Source organism: Ailuropoda melanoleuca, chromosome 17 (genome assembly GCF_002007445.2).
Source record: "Ailuropoda melanoleuca isolate Jingjing chromosome 17, ASM200744v2, whole genome shotgun sequence".
Lineage (NCBI taxonomy): Eukaryota > Metazoa > Chordata > Mammalia > Carnivora > Ursidae > Ailuropoda > Ailuropoda melanoleuca.
Window position 1 is genome coordinate 25,105,153 of NC_048234.1, and position 22,396 is coordinate 25,127,548.

General features: G+C 38.7%; 1 protein-coding gene across 7 annotated transcripts in view; it reads left to right on the forward strand.

Annotated features, from left to right (window-relative positions):
* The window catches only part of C17H9orf135 (chromosome 17 C9orf135 homolog), a 194,825-nt gene that overhangs the window by 41,567 nt on the left and 130,862 nt on the right, over window positions 1–22,396 (forward strand). For 3 of the 7 annotated variants that reach the window (XM_034646840.1, XM_034646839.1, XM_002914737.4), the window contains exon 2: window positions 18,533–18,641. In XM_034646840.1, the coding sequence (XP_034502731.1) occupies window positions 18,533–18,641 (109 nt within the window). Of the gene's footprint in view, window positions 1–11,728; window positions 11,804–18,532; window positions 18,642–22,396 lie in introns of all 7 variants that reach the window. The other 4 variants (XR_004621654.1, XM_034646838.1, XR_004621655.1 and 1 more) reach the window with 2 other exon arrangements.

Here is a 22,396-nt window from a genome sequence, read left to right on the forward strand (position 1 = left end):
AACTGGGAAAAATTCTGATTATATAGTTTGAACATTTGCATGATTTCTGTGTTTCTCTTTATCTTGCATGTAGTACAAGTCTGCCTGACTTCACTCCACATATTAAAAACAGTTGTATGTAATAGACCTGATAAAGTGATATGCACAGAATGGTTGTTAAAAGTATCCCTGATGCATTACTGGAAAAAGGCATTGCCTAGGCACCATCTCTTCCTTACAGCTGGAATGATGGACAGGGCCATGTCACCTGCATCACACTGACACTTCTGAATGAGAGAGGCCTTTTCTAGAAATTATTTTTCTCTATTCATTCCTGTAGCATTTGTGGAGCTATATCATTAGATGATTCCATGAAAAATTCTGAGCTGGGGGAAATCATCTCTTGGGGTATCTTCCCATTCAGTGGAATAATGGAATACTAAGAACCAGAACAACTAGATTTGCCCTTAATAAATTCTCTGATGTGAGGCTACTTCTTTTATTTTTATGTATGTATTTTAACTCATCCCTTCATTGCCCAAATCGACATCAGGTAATAAGTGATGATAATTTAAAGCCCCAAAATTCATTCAAGTCTCCATGGAGACAGTTCATGCTCTAGTCTCCATGGTGACACCTAGAGTTTTAAGAGCTCAGGTTAATTTTATGTATATTTCAATTGCTTTTCTCCCCTGTCTAAGCCCTAATTAAAGAGCCTGTGCAATTTACCCTTCCCTTCCTCACTCCCTCTCTCTATAATAAGAAGAAAACAGAAGGAGAAAGGGAAAAAAAGGAAGAAAAATAAAATGCAGTGTTAATTGTGGGGTAGGGAAGTTCATAGTTTTACAGATTACTACAGAAAAGCATTGGGTTGGGGAAAGAAATTAAAGATCTTTTCGTGATGCTCTTCAGACTTATACTCTATTGTGCTGTCTGAACCGGGAGTTCATGTATATTTAAGGTACTCCACAATCAGAGAACCCACTTTCAAGGCCACAAGATATCATTAGTGTGCTTACAAAGAAAATATAAATGCATTTTCTAATTTGCTGTATCATTCTTCCTGTATTTAATCAGCGACTTTCTCAGGGACTAACCTGGCAGGGACTAACTCAGGGCCACACTAGGGTGACAGACCCTCTCTAGCCAGCATCCTTCTCACATCTCCAATACACACTCACAAAACACATGAAAAGACAAATTAAAAAGCCCTTTAGCAACCACAAGGTGCAGCCTGCCTCTTTTTTGAAATTCATAAATGCTTCCCCTTCCACCAAGCCTCCATCCTCCTACTTTTAACTGCTCAGGCCCTCAAACAAATGCTTATTAACTCCTATTTTATGAACATTTAAAATAAGTTTGCTTATGTGGTTTCCATGCATGAAACATAGACTTTGGAGAGAAAAGAGAAGAGCCTTTAAAGAGGCTTTTTTGGTCAATAATGTGAAGTGAGAAGAGCAAGCCTCAGGGCAAGGGGTAAGAACATAGTGGCTGCTCAATTAACATTCATTAAAAAAATGAACAAATGAGCAGATAGAATGAACACACACAGAAACCCAAAAGGCACTGGGTTGGGACCCTCTATTTTATACTTTAGAAAGGCCGATAGGTAAAAGTCTATAGAATGGCACAAATTTATAATAAAACCAGAATCAATTCTAATAGCCATGATCCTGATACAACAGGACGACACTGAAGCGTGTTTGCTCACCTCTATATAAGTGAGCTTAGAGGAGTATAATGTACTCTTCTTCTGATTTGAATGGCGAAGAATTTAAAATTGGGAGCTAAACTTGTGCTCTTCCTACTTGCAGTGCATAACTTACCAGGGACTGACAGGTACTAAGAAGATTTTGAGTTCATATAGGGACAAATGAATTTATACTTTAAAGAGATATTTTTATTTCATAACTTGTGCTTAAAAAAACAATTCTAAATTATAATATCATGTGACCATTTGGGATGATGTAACAGTAGACCAATGACATGCAAATATATTCACCATCGCGTGGGTAGCAGAATTAGAAATTTGCACACAACTCAGATGCACATATAAAATTTATGTTCTAAAATTGATCCTCATGGCTTTTCAATTGTTAGTTACTAGGAAAAAATTCAAACTTGCCAACTAAAGAGTATCTGTCTCTTCAAGTTTAAACAGCTTGTTTAATTTAAAATAGTCTCTCAGAATGGTGCCCACTATTTCTGAGTCCGTCATCCTCCACACTGTCCTTTCCCCAGTGGCATCTGTGTGCGTGTGAGGGACTGAGGTTGTATGTTATTTTGGTGGTGGGGCATGAGGCCCCCAGATTATGCATAGGTCCTTGTTCTTGATCACCTCATCCTTTGTCCAACTTCTAGGCCTGCTTCTGGTGAATTTGTGACTAATCCACTTTGTTTGTTGAGGACCCGATGCGTCTGCTTACAGACTTAGTTCCACTTTGGCTCTTGCTGGCATTACAGATCCCCATGTCATGCTTATCCTCCCCATGCCCCTGATTTAGGCTGATCAGCCCGTAGCCCCTGTGGTAGGGGCACCTCATCCCTCAACACAGCAGCCCTGCAGCGGCACTCTGACAGCTTCCATCGAATACCCTGTGGAGAGGGTGTGCGCATGCGGGGATCTTGCCCGGGAGTGTTTACTCCCATTGGCCTGAGAATTACTCAAAGCCTTTTCTTTCGTTCTCTAAAGTGACCTGCTTTAAAAGATAAATTGTAAGGTCACCCTATCTGAGCTATGTTTGGGAACTTCTGGGTCTTGTTAATAGCAGCTTAAGAAATTTCGACCTTTTATGTCTCTGCAATGAATTTCAAGAAAAATATCTCACTTAGGACTCCAAAATTCCATCTTGTTAGTCAGAAGTTAATCAGCCTATGCTTTATTTTCCTTCATATTCCTGTCAAAACAATCCTAAATCTTCCCCCCAAAAATGTGGATGCCTCAGATTTATTAAAGCAAAGGTTATTTTACAAGTTAAGCAAAGAAAAGTAAAAAGATGAATATTTGAAGATACAGTCTCACTATAGGTAAAAAAACAAACAAAAAAAACCGGGATGTAATGAATTCCTTTGTTAAAGGTATATGCTGATATGCATTGAAAAGAGATTGAAAGGACATTCAACATAACACAAAATACATATTACTGGATGGTAGGTAGATTTGTGGATTATTTGTCTTTTTCTTTTTTCCTCTTTGCCACTTCTACATTTTCCATAATGAACGTGTATTATCTTCATAAGAGGAATAAAGTAAAATTACTTTAAAAAATTTGATATCATTTGCTATAGCTTTTCCCCTGAAGCAGCCATTCTCTAAATGATCAGAATGTAGACACAGTGCTTCATCTCTTTTAGAGTCTGAGTCACTCTTCATGGTTTATTATGAGTCTTTTTAAAATATCCTTTTAATTGCTAGTTTTATGTTGGGTAAAAAGGATGATGTTATTCACATTCATTCGGATTAACCACCCTTTCATTCTTGTCTCTGTTCTATAATGGTAAATCCTACGCCACAGTTATTTTTAATCTAGTCCTACATTCTCGTTCCTCAACATACGCACTTAACCACAAATGACTTTGAATGTAGTAGTTTGGGGGGGGAAGCACCTTATTTTCTATTTTTAAGATGAAATCCAGGACACACTGCATCCTTTTGCCCGACTGAATTTTTCTTTCAATGCTATTCTCTTTTATGAAATTTCAATCAAATTCTCTTCCTGAAAACTTGTGGTTATAGAGTTCTTGTGCCTTGACCTTTATGTGAGTTTTTGCTTAACTTACCTGGCGACCAAAATAAAACATCTTGCAAGTTCTGCTTGCAAGACGAACCTTTGTAGGGTAGAATGTTATGGGATAGGCATTTCCACATGTGCATGCACTTGGATTAGGAAAGACCATTGCTGTATACAAGCCCCTCTGCCTGAGCCTATCCTCTACTTACTCTTGGGACCATCTCCCACCTGAGCCATAGGAGCCACCAAAGACCACTCCACATGAAGGTAAGAGTATGGGGCATGAGGGAGGAGGTGAGAGGAACTTGAGGCCTAGTGACAATTTGATAAGGTGAGCTTCAGTCTGTGGACACTGTGATACCTAGGCTTAGGGCTCAAGGTTTTGTTGTTTTTATGTAAGCTTCACATCCAGCGTGGAGGTCAACACAGGCCTTGAACTCATCACCCTGAGATCAAGAGTTGGACACTTAACCAGCTGAGCCACCCAGGTGCCATGGGCTCAAGTTTCTTCATAGCACTAGAACTAGTATTATTCGATAAACTACTCTGAGGTGGCCAGGGAAGCCACCTATTCGTACTATTTTCTCTGTGTACTGGTCAGACTTCTTTTGATTACAAGTGACAGATACTCAGCTTGCACTAGCCTAAGGAAACAAGAGAATGAGTCAGCTCATTATATTCATGGAATGGTTGATTACCAGATAGGAAGGAAGACAAGGATGCAGCTCCTCCTTAGGAACAACTGTTTGCAAATGCAAACTGGTCTCGTTTAATTTCTCCTATCTCCTCCGCTTTGTGTGTTTGCTTCATCTTATCATTGAAAACTACAGAAAACATGGCTGCTGCAGTTCTGGAATTTGTATCTTACATTTTTATCCTACAAAAGAAAAAAAAAGAGAGATTGGTTTTAAGGTATTATCAGTTCTGCATACAAAATTTTCAGTTTAGATGTGCATTCTCAGGCCAAGTATCTATTTGGGTTCATCCAAATAGGCAGGCTTAGGTGGAAATATGTCAGCTCTCCAATAACCATGGATATACCCAGGAGAAAGGAGTGCTGAGCTCAAAATCCTGTAGATGTCTACTATTTTCCATTTTCTATCCTAGAGATATCTACCCTATCTGCTATATCCTATAGATAGCTATTGTAGTAGAGAATGAATTCCATGTTCCAAACACCCAATTTTATAGCAATAGTTTAGAATATACACATTAATATATTAGGAATTTCCTACATTGGCTGTTACTTTGACTTTAAACTTTCACCACCCCACCCAACCAGCACCTACACAATGCATTTTAAAAATTTGATTTTAGGTATAATATAGACATTAGATAAACATATTTTTACAATGCTTTGAAAAAGTTCTGAGTAGATTTGAATATCGTATTACTGTTTTTGCTAGACACTAATCTTTTACTACTGTTTCCCTTATTTCATTTTGAAATAAATTACATTTTAATGCTCTGAGTCACACGGTGTTATTTCTTTATTTAACTTAACCAAGTTTTGATGCATTAACCATTAATTGGCAGAAGAATTTATCTGTTTCTTTGGTAAGATGTTAGATCCCCAATCAGATTGTTCTAGGTTCAATCAAATGGAAGAATTAACTTAATTATTATTTATTTATTGCAAAGAATTTAGCTTTCTTTTATAGAAAGTGGTTGGAAGAAGAGGTGCCTAGGTGGCTTAGTCGGTTGGGTGTCTGCCTTTGGCTTGGGTCGTGATACTGGGGTCCTGGGATTGAGCCCCATGTCATCCGGCTCCCTGCTCAGCGGGGAGCTTGCTCTCCCTCTCCCTCTACTGCTCCGCCTGCTTGTGCTCTAACTCTCTATCTCTGTCAAATGAGTAAATAAAATCTTTAAGAAAATAAAAATAAAATAAAGTGATAGAATATTTTGAAATTAAAATGTATGAATGACTTGTCAAAATTTTTTAAACACTTGGAAAAATACTGAGATGCTCAAGCAGGAGCCAGAAGTATTAAATCAGCTTTTGAAAAAAAAGATCACTTAAAAATATTTTATTTCTAAATAGCTCTTTTTTTGAATAGCATTTATTTAAAAAACATATTTATTATTAAACCACTGCTATGATGCAGGCACTCTGCTGAGTCTGGGATTTGACAGTGATGTCAAGATTACTGTGAGACAGGAGTAGGGAAGGCTGACCAGGCAAATACTATGCACTGTGCATGCTAGGATCAGGGTAAGCAGGATGCTCTGGAAATATTCAAGGGAAGCACTTAGGCCTACTAGACCAAGTGAAGTTCTCTAGAGGAAGCTGTTCTAGCTCCTAGGGTTCACGTATAGAACTAAGATGACACATCAGTTAGTTGTCAACTGAAAGCATTACTACCCCTTCCACTAGAGTGTTTGGTAATAGGTGTGGGCATTTTTGATTGCATAATTACCAGTCCCTAGTGATGTCAATTGTGTATTACAAGAATTGTGACTTTTAGTTCTAGTGAGGGTTATAGCATCTTAATAGCATTTAATCATCTGTATGATGCCTAAGTTACATATTCATAACATATCTAAGGCCAACACATTCAGGTTAGCTAATTTACATATGGTCATTCACAACAAGGGTGTGAACAACAAAACTCCTAATAGATCATCACAAAAAAAGAATTCTCTGCATAATAACCCTAGCTTTCAGAGCTTAGTGGCACCGGCTCTCATTGTAGAGGTGTATGCCGACAAAGCAACCAAAATTTCTATGAAGGCAATTTCCTAACAGGTTAGCGTATTGTGGTCTTCTTTCTAGACCTTGAAAGAAGTGTATGTATCATGTGATTTAGTAGAGAAATCTAGTCTGGATAGATTGCATGGTTTTTTTTAGTTGCATTATTTTGTATATTAATCTTTTTTTTTTAAGATTTATTTGTATGAAAGAGAGAGCAGGGGGAGGGGCATAGGGAGAAGGAGAGAGAGAATCTCAAGCTAACTTCCGGCTGAGCATGGAGCCTGACATGAGGCTCTATCTCGAGACCTTGAGATCATGAGCTGAAATCAAGAGTTGGTCACCTAACTGACCGAGCCATTCAGACTCCCCTGTATGTTAAAAATCTTACAATAAATATAAATAATTTGGAAAAGCTGCCTGTGGTTGTTTTACACTTATGTCAAAATGAGTGTAGTGAATGTAACGTGACCCATTATAGGTCCTATTGACCCTATTTATGTCCTTGTACCTCTGACACCTGAGGAGACCAAGGCATGTCAAACATCCTGCTAGACATTAAGTACAAATAAGAAATTTCCTTCCATAGTAAAATCATCTGGGCATGATACTGTTTGATGGATAACTCTTTTTTTTCTTTGACACCTTTCTCTGTTTCTTCTTTGGGAATTGTCTATTTAGACTTTCTGTCTCTACCGAGGACAATTTTGGTAAATTGCTTTTCATAGAGAGTTATGTGTGCCATCTAGCTTTCCAAATATATTTGCATAGAGTTATAGAAAGTAGTCTTTAGTGCTTTTAAATTTTTTCTTCTATTTTGATGGTTACTTCTATTCTTAACAGCCTTATAAAGATACAACTCACATACTATACATATCATCCTTTTAAGGTGTATAATTCGATGGCTTTCAGTGTATTGACCAAGTTGTACATCTATCAACACAATTTTAGAACATTTTAGGTTAGATTTTAGAACATTTTGATTAACTTAAGAAGAAATACTGTTCTTTTTAGCTGTTACTTCTGAATCGCCTCAACCCTCAAGCTTTAGGAACCATTAACTTTCTTTCTGTCTCTATAGATTTGCCTATGCTGGACATTTCATATGAATGGAATAAAATAATATATGGTCCTATGTGACTGGCTTCTTTTACTTAGCATAATGTTTTCAAGTTTTACCCATGTTGTAGCAGGTATCAATACTTCATTCCTTTTTATTGCCTAATAATATTCCACAGTGTGGATATTTTATCCCTCTACTCTGTTTATATATCCCTGCCCTTTTCTTTGATTTTTTAGATGTGTCTATTTTGCTTACGTAATCATTTTTTCTGTTTTCTAACTTATTTAATTCTGCATTTAACTACTCTTTTATCTTGAATTATTATATCATTCTGGATTCTTTTGGCTTTCTTGTTCTTTTTTCTATGTTTTTGAATTAGATGTTTTACTTATTTTCATTGTTTCATTTTTATTGATAAAAGTACTTAAAGCTTAGAATTTTTTTCTGGGTACTGCTATAGCTGTATCTTATGGATTCCTGTAAATGGTATTTCAATTTATTGGTATCTTTTAGAAATTCAACAATTTAAGTTTATATTGATCTTTGATCTTTGAAGTGTTTAAGTATGTTCAGATTAAAGAAGGATTTCTTTAAAAATGTGTTATAAAGTTTTAGTTTTATTGAATTGTCAGTTATATCTTTCACACATAGTAAAATATTTTTTCTATATTTTTATAAAAGTTCCATGTGCACTGTATGTTGTATTTAGGCAGTCACTGAATGCTGGCTCCACACTCCATGTGCAGACTATGTTCACCTATTTATCTAAGGATAATGACCCAAATTCTATCCAGTCACAGGTCAAAATTTCAAGATCTCCACATGTTATACTATTGTCTTTCTACTAAGTCTAGCTACAGACTAGCTGTACTCTACTTGATTCAGAAAACCATAAAGAAAAAGGACAGATTTTCTGCTCCCAGTGCACACTGGTGGGACAGGGACCAGATAACTGTAGTAAGCACTCTTGCTCAGAAAGAGGAAGTGTGGAAGTGACAGGACTGTCATTGGTCTACAGTCATTCTTTTTTTTTTTCATTTTTCATTTTTTATTGTTTTTTATTTTTTTTAATTTTTTATTATGTTAGTCACCATACAGTATATAATTAGTTTTTGTTGTAGTGTTTCTTTTTTTTTTTAATCTTATGCGTAAGACTGGATATTTCTTGTATTAGCATTTTCTTTTTTTTATAATAATTTTTTATTATATTTTGTTAGTCACCATACAGTACATCCCTAGTTTTTGATGTAAAGTTCCATGATTCATTACTTGCATATAACACCCAGTGCACCATGTAATACATGCCCTCCTTAATACCCGTCACTGGCCTATCTCATTCCCCCACCCCCTCTCCTCTGAAGCCCTCAGTTTGTTTCCCAGAGTCCATAGTCTCTCATGGTTCATTCCCCCTTCTGTTTACCCCCCCTTTCTTCTTCCCTTTCCTCCTACTGATCTTCCTACTTCTTATGTTCCATAAATGAGTGAAACCATATGATAATTGTCTTTCTCTGCTTGGCCCACAGTCATTTTTAAATCCCGTCCGGCACACATTGTTAAAGAGCCCTACACTCGTGTCAGGAATGTTCCTTGTTAGACCCCCATTTTGCTTTCTGGAAGCAGCTTCCCTTTCTCATTGTTCTCTGTAGTCCTTGGCTCTGCCCTGTGCGTGGTCTTTTCTATTATTCTTGACCACATCTGCAACGGATATTGTAGACTGTGCTCTCCTGTGAACTCAGTTCATTTCCTAGTTCCAAAAGTTTGGGGGCCAAAGAATATTTTTTTAAAAGATTTATTTGTTTGTTTTAGAGAGAGAGAGCTCAGGGGTGGGCAGGAGCAGAAGGAGAGGAAAGACTTTCAAGCAGCCTCCCTGTTGAATGCGGAGCTCAAAGGGGGGTGCACTTTATCCCACAACTCATGAGATCATTACCTGAACCAAACCAAGAGTCAGGTGCTTAACCGGATGAGCCACCCAGGCCCTCCTCCAAAGAATATTTTAAATATTGAGGAGTTAAAGGATTTTAAATTCCGACTCCTGGCTTATTTGGAAGAACAATTTTTAAGAACTTCATAAGTTTATTTGTTTGAATTCAGTCAATTCCAACTGGTAGTAATTTTACTCGCAATTCTTTCTAGACAAAGTTCTGCTGTATTTCTTTATATTTCTTTACTTTTTCTCCTATAATAAATACCTTGAATATCACTTTGAGACTGCTGTAGTTACAGAAATCAGAAACCCTGGGAATTTCTGTTTGACAATCTCCTTAGACAGATATTTGCTTAAATGCAGCTTAATTCTTTGGGAGCATCTAACAATGGGATGAACTTTGCTGCAAGGCTCAGCTTTGATAGAACTTTGTCTCAAAAAGATCTTTCTGAGTTTTCTTTCTTACTGTTTGAGATCTAAAAGTTGCTGGTGCTTCTAGCATTTCAGGCCCCAAATTTCAGGACTCCTTCATTTCCCTTTACCTTCCTGTAAACCAGCCTGTTTACTGAATTTACCTCTCTCTCTTTTATAAGTACATTGGCAAAAAACAATCGCAGTTCACACATGGAGCTCACGAACTTTTTCCCAATCTCTTTCTTGGTCTCTCTAGGTACATGAGTCAACCCTTTGCCTCCTGTAGTCATGAAATGTTTTGCTGTTCTAGCCTGCAATACCAGTTTCCTTTTGTCTTTGCCTTGTTTTTAGCCAATGCCATATACTTTAGATTTTTGTTACAGTAGCACCCACCCCACTTCTGGTACTGATTTTTGTGTTAGAATAGGCTAAACTTAATCTGTGATATCAGTCCCCCCAAATCTCAGTGGCTTAATACATAAAGGTTTATTTCCTGCTCTCACAAAGTCAACTGTAAGTTTTTGGTGGAGAGTGGGCATTCCTCCACTTGGGTACTCTGGGATTCAGGCTGATTCTGGCTCTGTCCTCTAGAAGGTCATTGACTACTCTGGTGGAGGAGGAAAGAATTGAGAATTGTACAGGAGCTTTCACTGTCACAGAAAGGGCACATATTATTTCTGCTCATATTTATTTTGTTATCCAGAACTAGTCAAATGGCCCCACTAACTGCAAGAGAGCTGGGAATTTTAACCTCTTGTATTCCCAGGAAAGAAGGAGAAATTATATTGGTGAGCACAATGACTATCATATATGGAAGACTTTCTTATAAAACTCACTCCTAGGTGGATTCTAGGGCTAGATTTTTGTTCTTCTAGCCCTAAAGTCATTGCCCATGTGCAGTGTTGGCTAATGCATTGAAGGCATCAGCAGTTTGGGGTCTTTGAAATTCTACTTAACTCTTTGGTTACAGGCTTTCATCCAAAGATTGACCTGGTAGTTCCCCCATTGGACTTTCAGCTCTTAAATACTTTAAATGTGTTGGGATTTAAAAACGATATATTTTGGGGTGCCTGGGTGGCACAGCGGTTAAGCGTCTGCCTTCGGCTCAGGGCGTGATCCCGGCGTTATGGGATCGAGCCCCACATCGGGCTCCTCGCTATGAGCCTGCTGCTTCCTCTCCCACTCCCCCTGCTTGTGTTCCCTCTCTCGCTGGCTGTCTCTATCTCTGTCGAATAAATAAATAAAATCTTTAAAAATAAATAAATAAATAAAAACGATATATTTTATCTAGCGTTTTCCATTGTTTTCAGTGAATTTATTTGCATAACCATGGAAATATAATTTGGCCGTCACTCCAAGAGTTCCTACCTCTGACCAATCTCATTAGTGAGATTTCTCCCTACAGCCTCTTATCTTCACTTTTTCCACTTGTCTTTGACAAATTCTTTTGTTCCACTTGTCTTTGAATGAATCTTGGCTGCTTATGGGAGCCCTTGCACACGGTGTGGTTTGGGAATTATAACTTCTGACTTTGCCAAAAATTTAGTTTGCTTTTAATTTTTCCATTTCCTTTGTTGCTTTTTGAATGATTTCTAGGAAGACTTGGGGAAAATGCTCATTTGTATAACTATGTTCATAATGGAAGAATATTTAAACTTTAGATTCTATTTATGAAGAACAGCTTGTTCATTCATTTCTAATGTGAATGAAATGAATTGCTTTGAAACCAAAGAACCTTGTAATATCTAGTCAATATGCATTGCTCATTGGTTCACAAAAGTGTGCATTAAAATGGGCCCGAAGCTTATATAATATAATCTTTTGATGTTATTCTGGAATAGTTAATTCAAATTATTTAAACCAGTAGTATTAAGACTATAGGGAAGGAGCTCATACAAGTAATCAGGTGTTTGCTTTTTGTTTTGCAGGGGGACAAACTGGTCTTCATGCTGCTCATGAAAGATATACTGTCAAGGTTTTCTGTGGACTACTGTAATTACAATGTATAATACACTTAAAAAACTCTGTCTCTCTTTAGTCTCACTCTTCTATCTCCCAGAGTGTCTTTGGCCAGTCAATATAAGTTGATTCTGGAGGGGAGGATCAAAGAAACCCTGGGAAACATCCTAGGATTTTAAGAACATTGCAAACCAATTGTTGAAACATGGAATAACAGAATGTCCTGATCCTGATTTGACTAGGACAGTCCTGGTTTTCACCACTCCCCGTGTACTTAGTACCTCATTTCCCTCTGATAGTGTTCCAGGTGGATCAATCAATTACAGTGTCACCCTGTCTAATACGCGTCCCTTCAGCTGTTTTCAAAGTCATGTGTTTGGCAGTTACTCAGACCAACAACATTCATTTAACATTTAAACTGTTTAGACACAGGCTCTCACTACTATATTCTTTTTTGTTTCCTCTCAATATTCTCCATAGGGCCTCCAGTTTCTGAAGATTTTCTATTAAGAAAATCCATAATAATGATGGGTTTTATTTACATGCCACTCAGTATATGTCCAGTGAAGAAAATGACTTCACTTATCTGCCTTCGTCAAATGGTTTTCTTCTGAGTGCAGTTTAGGCTTCAGATTCTGTGGTTTCAGGTTATAGATGCACAAATCACATAGAGCAGGAGACATTGAAAACCAAAGTCCCTCTTCATAAGTTTGAAATGTCACCATTTCTCCCAAGGACGTAAGATTTTCTTTATGACTCTGCAAATACCTCTAAAAGTCTTCATTTGTCAGTTTGATGAATGTGCCACTAAAATAACATTACCTTGGCATGTAAATCATTTTCCCATGAAATCTTTAAAGAGCATTGTCAAATGTTTCTTTGTAGCCTTTGATTCTATTGGTTTTATGCTTCTGAGGTGTCAGGAAATAGAGCTGACTCTCTGGGGTAATTTTCTTTTAAAGTTCTAGATAGCAGATGTTTATAAAACCTAATAGAAAAGGTACCTTTCTCTTCTCATGTGGGTTAGATTTATATCAGAAAATACAATAACTGACAGAGTAGTTGTGAATTACATTAATAATTCTAAAATTTAAAATTAATATATTCTTCCATCTGGAGTCTTAACTAAACATTTTTAACATCTTTGAAATCCGCAAAGAAAATGTGTCTCTTGTCAAGTAACTAGAAGCTAGAAGGGCTGGGATTTTCATTGTTCTCATGTCAGATATTGCTCAGATTCACACCCCCATTGCAATCAGTGTTATGCATATGTATGTTGAGAGCTTTCCCATTCAGCAAGTAGATTTATAATTCCTCTGGAGACAAGTTTTTGTTGCAAAGGACTAGCATCTCTATATGCATAATCACTTCTTCTTTATGTGTGCTTTTGCAGAGTGAGCTGGGATGCTTTTTTATTTTTATGGACACATTTGAAAGCCTCTGCTTTCAACATTTATATTAAGGTGACAGTAACACAATGTAAGAACATTCAATCAATCAATCATTGAAGATTTAATGAGTATTTATAATGTGTTAGACTATGCTAGGCCCTGAGAACACAAAGATGAATAAAGAATAATTCCTGTATCTGAGATACTCCTAGTCTAATGAGAAGGCAGATTCATTAATGCATAATTATAAAGAAAAAATATGAAAGGTGGAGCAGAGATAAATGTTTTGTTGCAAACCACCACTTCATTTCTCCCACACAGATGTGGGACCATGGAAAGTGAGTGTAAACTTTAGTGTAACTTGAGTGTCATTTGGTCCACTAGAGTATGACTTGCAAGGAGAATCCTATGACCTGACCCCACCCTGTTCTCCACTGGGAGCTGGACCACTCTGGCTTGGGGCAGCCTGAGGGGAGCTGCAGGTCCTTGCCCGAGAATGCTCTGGACTATGTTTGTTTAGTTCTGCAACTCACTTTAGGGTCCATATGTGTTTACTCAAGGGGGGCTTGCAGATCCAATTTTATGGGGAGTCATCCAGCTCTTATGATAGGAAACCTAAGCTCCCAGAGGAACCCAGAAACAGACCCTTGTCTCTTGACAAGGCATTACTTGAGACGACACATTAGGTCTGAAAAGATAGGAAGAACAGGATTTCAAGGGTTCAGGTGATTGTAGAGTTGGTGGTGGGAAGTTACATATCAACTGTATATGTTGGGCATTTGTCCAGAATAGGACCTGCTCATGCTATCTTTGACCTACTAGATTGTATTGACCTTAATCCCCTCTGAAGCAGTCTAAGTGGCATTTTGACAACAGGGTCATAGTTTCAACCTCCTTTCATACAGTTGGCAACTCTGATCCTGTCCTTTCAGTCCTTTCCCCATTCCCAATTCTATTCTTACTCATACTGTCTCTTCCACAACAGGGTAGAGAATGCAAGCTTCATCTCTTATAATTGAGGATGTTTTACATAAAAATTTCTTATATAAAGAAAGTCACAACACTCAGCTCTGGCCTTGATAGAGCAAGGTCCTAAGAAAAGGCAAGGCTGCTTATCAAGGAAGATACTGGCACTGATGGCAGGGAGCCCTGTGGACCCTTCTCTCAGCAGGGAGGTCAACCAGTACCTGCATGCTTGGCATGGAAGACATAGTTTTTCCTTCAGTCAGCAGCATGGAATACCTGTATTCAAGCAGCTTTGACCTTGAACTGACTGCTGACCAGCTGCTGTCAAATTCATGTCTGGGCAAATTAATATCTGCAGAAGCCAGTCAGTAGACGAGACCAGTACTGGTCAACAATGACCTTATTACTAATTCAAGGTGATAAGACTAACTGTAAAGACAACGTAGCAAATTTTTTGTATGGCTGTATTTATTCTGTTTAAAGGACTCTGAGTTTGTTTTTTAGTTTTCTTTGGTGTTAGAGGTCCTCCTATTCAAGACAGTAGATGGTCATTTTATTTTTGATGTTTTTGTCAAAACAAAAATTGGCAATTTTATGTTGGTTCTATGAATTTGGAGGGAATGTTTTGCTGTTCCATGAAACAGGTTTGGGAACCACTGATCTAAGAGTCTGGTATATAACTGTTCCCTGGAACTTTCTTAACCTTGATACTTTTGACATTTTGAGCCAGATATTTCATTGTTATGGGGGGCCGGTTGTTCTGTGCATGGTAGGGTGTTTAACAGCATCACTGGCCCCTACCCACTGGATACCAGTGACAACCCACCCTACCCTGATGCAACAACTCAAAATGTCTTCAGACATTGGCCAATGTCTTAAGATGGGATGAGGGTGGGGGCGGTGAGGTAGGGGCTGTGCTCAAAAAGTTTGAAAGTTACTGCTCCAGAAACATTGTAAATTTTATTTTATTATTATTATTTTTATTTCATTATTTTCTCAAAATGAATTTCTATTACAATAAATGACAGGTTATGGCCGGTTATATGGTGACCATTAATAAATGCATGTAGCAAGGAGAACAAGGCTATATAAAGTATTTATTTATATTTATTTATATTTTACTTTATTATTATTATAATACCTTGATACATGTCTCATAAAGATGCTGTAAAGTTTAATTGGCATTAACAAAGCATTGAAAAACACCCAACTAAAGCATATGGTATATAGACACAATATTATTACACATAATAATATTTTGCAATTACATGTCACTTGTCACTTGAGATTCTCAATCCATTGATTCGTTTGTTTCCTCAGTGTATGATTCTCAGTTCATCTCAGGGAAACTGAGGCACAAGCCAGCGTTCACCTGACATAATAAAATCAAGAATTAATTGAGTCTGTCATTTTCTTTATAATACCCTAATCACTTTTACTATATTTTTATACATATTAAATGTGTATTTAGTATATAGTAAATATTTATATTTTATATACTTTATAATTTTTAAACATGTTTAATTCTCTTTGCTAGGGGGGCAGTCTCTTAGAAGTAGGGGCTGGTCTTCTTTAACTGTGTATTTCTCAGAGCCTGCAGACTGTGGGCACAACATTTGTGGGCAACTGGCAGGCATTAGGGGATGCCAATTGTATTAGCTCAGTTCTCCACAGAAAGATTTCATTAGAGATTCATGTTTTCAATGCTGGACTTTTAGTACTGAGATTGCTGTAAGTAAAGGAACATATCTGCATCATTTGTAATAATCTAGTTATAATACAACTTAAAATATATGGTACATTCTGACTCTCCTGGACACTAATTATCTTTGCCTTCATGGGCTCCTTCCTCCATTAGAAAAGTTAAAAAATGATGGTTTATAATTACAGTGGTGTAAAGATGGATACAATCTAAGATGGATTATATTCTTTTTTTGCTGATTAAAAAATAGTTAAGACACTCTCATGTTTTAAAACACTCTATACCCTGGGCAGTGTGCCCATGGTGACTAGTGAAGAAGTAAGCACTAGGATCACACCTTGAAATGTTAACTGTGCTTTTCCTCTTCATTCTTAAGCTCCCAGGGAGATATTCTGGTTTTATTGCCTCAGGGAAGAAAGACCCAGCAGGCAACAAAAACACCAACTTCTTGGGCTTGGGGTTCAAAAACTTGGGTCTTAGGATGATGCCATAGATTTGGAAGAATAGATGAAGAGCCAGGCTACCCTGTCCCATGGTAGATGAAGAGTTCATGGACTGAAGATGGAGGGCATCAGAGAAGTTGAAAATGTGTGGGTTTGTCTGGGACCCCAAACTGGAAAGGTTAAAGCTTTAGAAATTCTCGAGCAGAGGGGACCTATCACTGCCTAGCCCTCCATTCCCAGGGTAATGGTTTTGGAGCTATTGAATTGTGGGGCTTGTGCGTATCCCCCCAAGCCCACTGCAGGGTGGGGGGCAGGCAAACAGCTCAGGGGCCAGGGAGATAGCTCAGGAATGGAATCTGTTTTCCAGGAACCCTGGATGGACAGGGGCACATGAAGGTTCTTGGTGGCCTAGATAATGGCCTGCTTGTGGTAGAGTGCCAGTCGAGGCAAGAGTCTATGTGGCAGGACCAGAAGGGCATAGCAGATGTGCATGGATCCATAATGGAAGACCACAGGAGAATTAGGAGGTTTCCACCGATGTCAACAGGAAAGATGATGACAGCAAAGATGGTTTCTTGGCATTGTGGCACCACACAGGCCCTTGAGAATGGGAAGAGATCCAGAACTGACGAAGATTAAGGTTTTTCCATCGTGGCAATATGAGCACTTGGAAAAGGAATTAAGTACAATTATGGAAAAAATAAAGTTGCAATTCTTGTACACCAGAATTTTTAAAAGCTGGATTAATATATTCATTATACATAGGTATTTATGATACTTCAGTATTTGAAGGACCTTCTTTTATTTTTGTCATTTTGCAAAAATCTTACTGGTATTATTTCTGTCCTCATTTTACAGAGGTGGAAATGGAAACACAGAAAGGTTAAGTGACTTGCGCAGAGTCACACAGCTAGGATATGAGCAATGACTCAAACCCATGGCCCCATTTACTCTACCACTCTTGGTTCTTTATGTTGTTCAATATTCCCCCTAAAGACCGAAGTGAGAGCTTCCTGTGAGACTCTCAGAAAATGCTGATATGGTACCAAAATGCTTTTAGGGTTTTGCAATTTAATGCTCAGATGTGAGGAAGGCAGAGGGTTCACATGCCTGAGCTCTACTGCTCCACCCTGGGCTCCCTTGCTGCTGTGTTCTATGCAGTGTTCTGCTCTCATCTCAGAGGCAGAGAGGTAAGGGAGTAGTTTGAATGCAATGCAGGGTCCCAGCCCCAATTCAGTGGGGCGAGGTGGGGGGTCAGGCCCTAAAGGGCCTCCTGACTTAGAGTGTCCCATCCAGATGAGTGAATGCTGTTCTGCTTCCATGACCCTGCGCCCACACTGTAGAATGTTCTTGTTTGTTTGTGTCTTTCATCAGGGTGTGAGCAATGAAGGCAGGGACTGCATCTGGCTTTGTCCCCATTACATCCCCTTCCTGGCATGTAGTAGGTACTTAAAATATTGACTGAATGAATGGACAATTGGATGGGTGGATGGGTGGATGAATTTTGGCATACCTCAATATCCCTTACACAATCCTAGCCCTGTATCCCTCAATAGTAAGGCCCCTTTTGAGGGATGTTGGGGTTCAGCTTCCTTTCTCTTACCCAAGAAAGCTATGTAGAAACAGCTCCTTCTGCTGCAAGCCGCTCTGCTTCTTTTTCCTCCCCTCTTCCCAAATCTCTCCTTTATTATTATTTCTATCCACCCTTTTAGCCAAGATGTTTGGAATATTTTTCCCTCTTCCATCTACATGTTCTTTCCAGCTTATGTTTAATTGTCAGCTTTCTTTAAACCCTCTTTAGAAGCAGGAAGCACATGTTATAAATCCATATGAGCAGATACTTCGCTCTTTCTCATTTTGAAAAAAAACTTTTAATTAAAATTCATCGTAGAAAAAATTGCTAAAGTGGCAAGTTGCCTTTCTAATTTACTACCATGTCTTATTTTAGAATTTACTTTTGGTAACAAATCTTCATTATGAAATAAGGTTCACTTCACTGAAGTTACTGAGTAATTGCTGTGTTGGATAAGTATTGTTCTCATGATATTATTAGTTTTATCACATGTGCTAAGTTGTTTTTAGGAAGTAGCCTCAGTGTTACTTGAAAAGAGATGGTAAATACTTTATATATCCCACATCCAGTGAATTTATAATTAAAACAATGTCACAAATACAGTAAATTTTCATTGGATAATTTAAAAAAAAATTTTAAATGCAATATGTGATTTAAAAAAGCTTCATCCCTTAACAGATTCTAATTTATTTTTTAAGGCACCATGACAGAGAAGCCTATCCGAAAGACTATGATATAGAGGGTCCTGAGGCCATAAAAAAGCTGTGTAATTCAACATATTGGCGACTTGGAACTGATGAACCCCCAGTAAGTAGCTGCTGCTGATTTCTTTAGATCTGGACACTTCCTCCTAGTGAAACATGGAAAAATAAAAGGAGGAGTTCTTTGTTGGTGCCACCCCTCCATGCTGTGTTGGGTACTTAGACAGGTAACTTAGTCGCTGGGTGCTTCAGTGACCTTACCTGTAAAATGTGCACATGTCATAAGGTTATTGGAGAAATTAAATGAGATGAAGCAAATCAAGTGGTTAACTCAGTGCCTGGCACATAGCAAGTGCTCAAGAAATTATTCATGCTGTTATGATGCTGTTGCTGCAGCCACAGCATTTTGTTCCATGTCTGCTTTAACCTTCACAATAACCCTGTAAAGTAGGTGGTATTATCTCCATTTTACAGAGGGGGAGAAACTCCTAGAAGTTAAGTGGCTTACTCAAAGTTCCCAGTTAGGGAGTGGAAGATTGAGACTTTGAATCCAGTTCTTTGATTTCAAGTCCTTTGTATTTGTCATAAGGTGGTAGAGTTGTGAGTTATTAAAACACGCTGATATGATTCTCCTAAAGTTTGTATGACCCAGTTCCAAGAGGAATATTCATTGCATGGGTACTTCCTGTTTGAATTACCACAAGTGTGTTACTCCTTGGCTATTTAGGTGTCTGTCCAATTTGTGTAAGGCAGGAGCTCACCTCTCCAGAGACCCCCAAATTGTGTCCTACAATGTCAAGAACTTTGGGCTAGTTGAAGACTTAGTTCAGCCCTATAGGATGGCCTTGGGGCTGAAGAGCTGGTAATTTGCCTAGGGCAGACGTGAATGTGTTGGGAACACTGGTTTGTATTACACTCTGCTCCAAAAGGCCGGGCTGTATTGAAATAGGGCAAGCCTAGGAAGATCCACAGTTCTATGTTGAACATGGGTCCAGAAGATTCTCAGTTCTCCAGGGTAATGAGAATGAATTAGCTTAGCAGGGCTCATGCTTGTTTCTTCCTGCCTTTTATAGTTACAATGGATAGAGAATGATAAGGATAGCCGGGAAAATGGACATTATAGAGATGCAGCTTCCTGGAAGTGGAATCAAGGACACTTACAGGAACCAAGACAGTTCTAAAGCAAGACAACCTCCCCCCCCCCATACACACACACACACACACACACACACACACACACACACACACCAGTGTCTCACTGGCATCCTGATTTTGTGCTGCTCAGTGTCTTTTAGCCCTACAGCTCAAATCTCAAGGGCATTCTAATGGTTTCCTCAGTTTCCACATTGGCCTTTTGCCTTTGCACCAGGCTGCCTTTTTGGTCACTAGCCAGCACATGGAAGGGTTCCCAAGTCTGATGCTCAGCTCTGTCAGTGGCCATTCAGCCCTGCTCCACCAAACCCAGCTTAGCCTTGCTTTCTTGAGCCATGGGGTTGTGTGGTCAGGACAAGAGCAAGTTGGGCAAAGCACGCATTACCTGGCATGCACTTAGCATCTTTGACTCTTTAAAAATATTTATTTTTTATTTCCAAATGAAAATGTTCTTGGTCTCTGGGTTATGGGAGGAAGTTAGATGAAGTGAACTATGAGATGTAAGAACCTCAAACTTTCATTCCATACATTATACACATTACAGCAAACAAGCTTCAGGTCTAATAGATGGTGTTGAAATAGATAATATTTACCTTCTCTATGACTTTTGTTCATGGTCATTGAAACCTTATCCTTACTGTTCCAGTTTACAGATATATTAGATAGGAATGAAAATAGATCAAGGGGTCAACTATTTTGGACAAAATTGCTATTCTCATATCCTAATAGCAAGTTACATTTTTCTAGACTTTTTGTGTATAAAGCACTCGTTCATCCATCTTCTTTCTTGCTCTTCTCAACAAAGTTATGAAGTTGACAAGAAAGGTATTATTATTCCAGTTCTAAACCCAGACCCATTGATTTTAAATGATTCACCCAAGGTCCCAGGTGTAAAAAGGAGGGGGATACAGACACAGAGCCTTCATATTTTCATATATCAGGTGAGATGCTGAATGTTGCAGAAGGATGGATGAGTTCTTCTTCTTGCCCCAGAGTTTTGATAGAGACATAAACCCTAGAATACTCTCAATAGTTGGTGAAAAACACACATCTTAAAGCAAGATGCTAGACCATCTAGGCAGAACCTGCTAAGATATTCTAAACTAGATTAGGCCAGTACGAGTGATTATGTCCTTGAAGACTAGAGTTCACAAAGAATTTATTTCATTGTCTTGCATGTCCCTTCTTCCTCAGTTGAGCAGTGTTTCAAGAGAATCAGAGAGATTAATATGTGCATCCTGGAACTTAGAGGACGTAGGGTCTAGGTGTCTGACACTTGTGAAGTCACAAGGCCCACCTACTGCAGGATTCCATGCCTAAAGCAGCACCTAGGTGGGAAAGTGAGAAACTTAAATCCAATACAGTTAGCAATTTTGATGATTTCACTGGACTGGAAAATTTCATAACTAAAATGAGATCCTTCTCAAGATTGAGGGGCCTAGAAAAGTTATGGGACTTGCTTAAAATTTCCATTAAGTGAAGTGAAAGAACTAGCCATCCATGTGGGATGGAAGAGGCAGCTTGATTAAAATGAAGTTGCTTCATGATTGCATCCTACTGATGGGATAGGATCGATTCAATAAGATGGTTATATGAACAGTGCCTCATTTCATCCTCTGGACAACTCTTCGGGCTAGCACTCTAAGTGACCACATTGTGTAAATGAGGAAACCGAGGCCAGGTGAAGCTCTATCATTTGTTCAAAATCAAACAGTAAGAAAGTGTATTAAAAATTAAAATCTGGGGCGCCTGGGTGGCACAGCAGTTAAGCGTCTGCCTTCGGCTCAGGGCGTGATCCTGGCGTTGCAGGATCGAGCCCCACATCAGGCTCCTCTGCTATGAGCCTGCTTCTTCCTCCTCCCACTCCCCCTGCTTGTGTTCCCTCTCTCGCTGGCTGTCTGTCAAATAAGTAAATAAAAATCTTTAAAAAAAAAAAATTAAAATCTATTTTTACCCTCTTGTTCCAGAGTCTAAGATCTTAAATGCTTCTCAAACTGTCTCTTCGAGGGCCAAGTTGTTCCACTCCCACCCCAGTGGTCTTTTTACCCCCCAAACACCGCATCCTCCTTGCAGAAAATGAACCTGATTATTTTTTTGCTCTGGCTTGGGCATGTGTTAGGGCATTGGTTTCTTATATCTTATCTATAACCTCTGTCCTGTTTCCTGAATTATGTCCACACACATGCTAGCTAGCCTCATTCCCATCTGTTTCCTCTCCTACATGTCTTCTACCATTTTTGGATTTTTCCAATATTGCTGCTGAGCGGTTGCTTTTTTTGTCCACCAGCATTTCTATTCCGCTGTATGAAGTTCTCCTTGCCCTTAAATGCTGCTACTGGGGCTAATGTGAGCACTGTTTATTTGTAACAGGATTTTATTTTATTTATTTTATTTTATTTTATTTATTTTTAAAGATTTTATTTATTTATTTGACAGAGAGACAGCCAGCGAGAGAGGGAACACAAGCAGGGGGAGTGGGAGAGGAAGAAGCAGGCTCCCAGCGGAGGAGCCTGATGTGGGGCTCAATCCCAGAACACCGGGATCACGCCCTGAGCCGAAGGCAGACGCTTAACGACTGCACTACCCAGGTGCCCCTGTAACAGGATTTTAAATAGGCCTTTCTTTGTCTTCATTTGGACTCCAAAAGACCCCAGACAACTCCATAGCCCCATGTGCCGAAGTGAAATATTAGGCCACTTAGGTGAGACC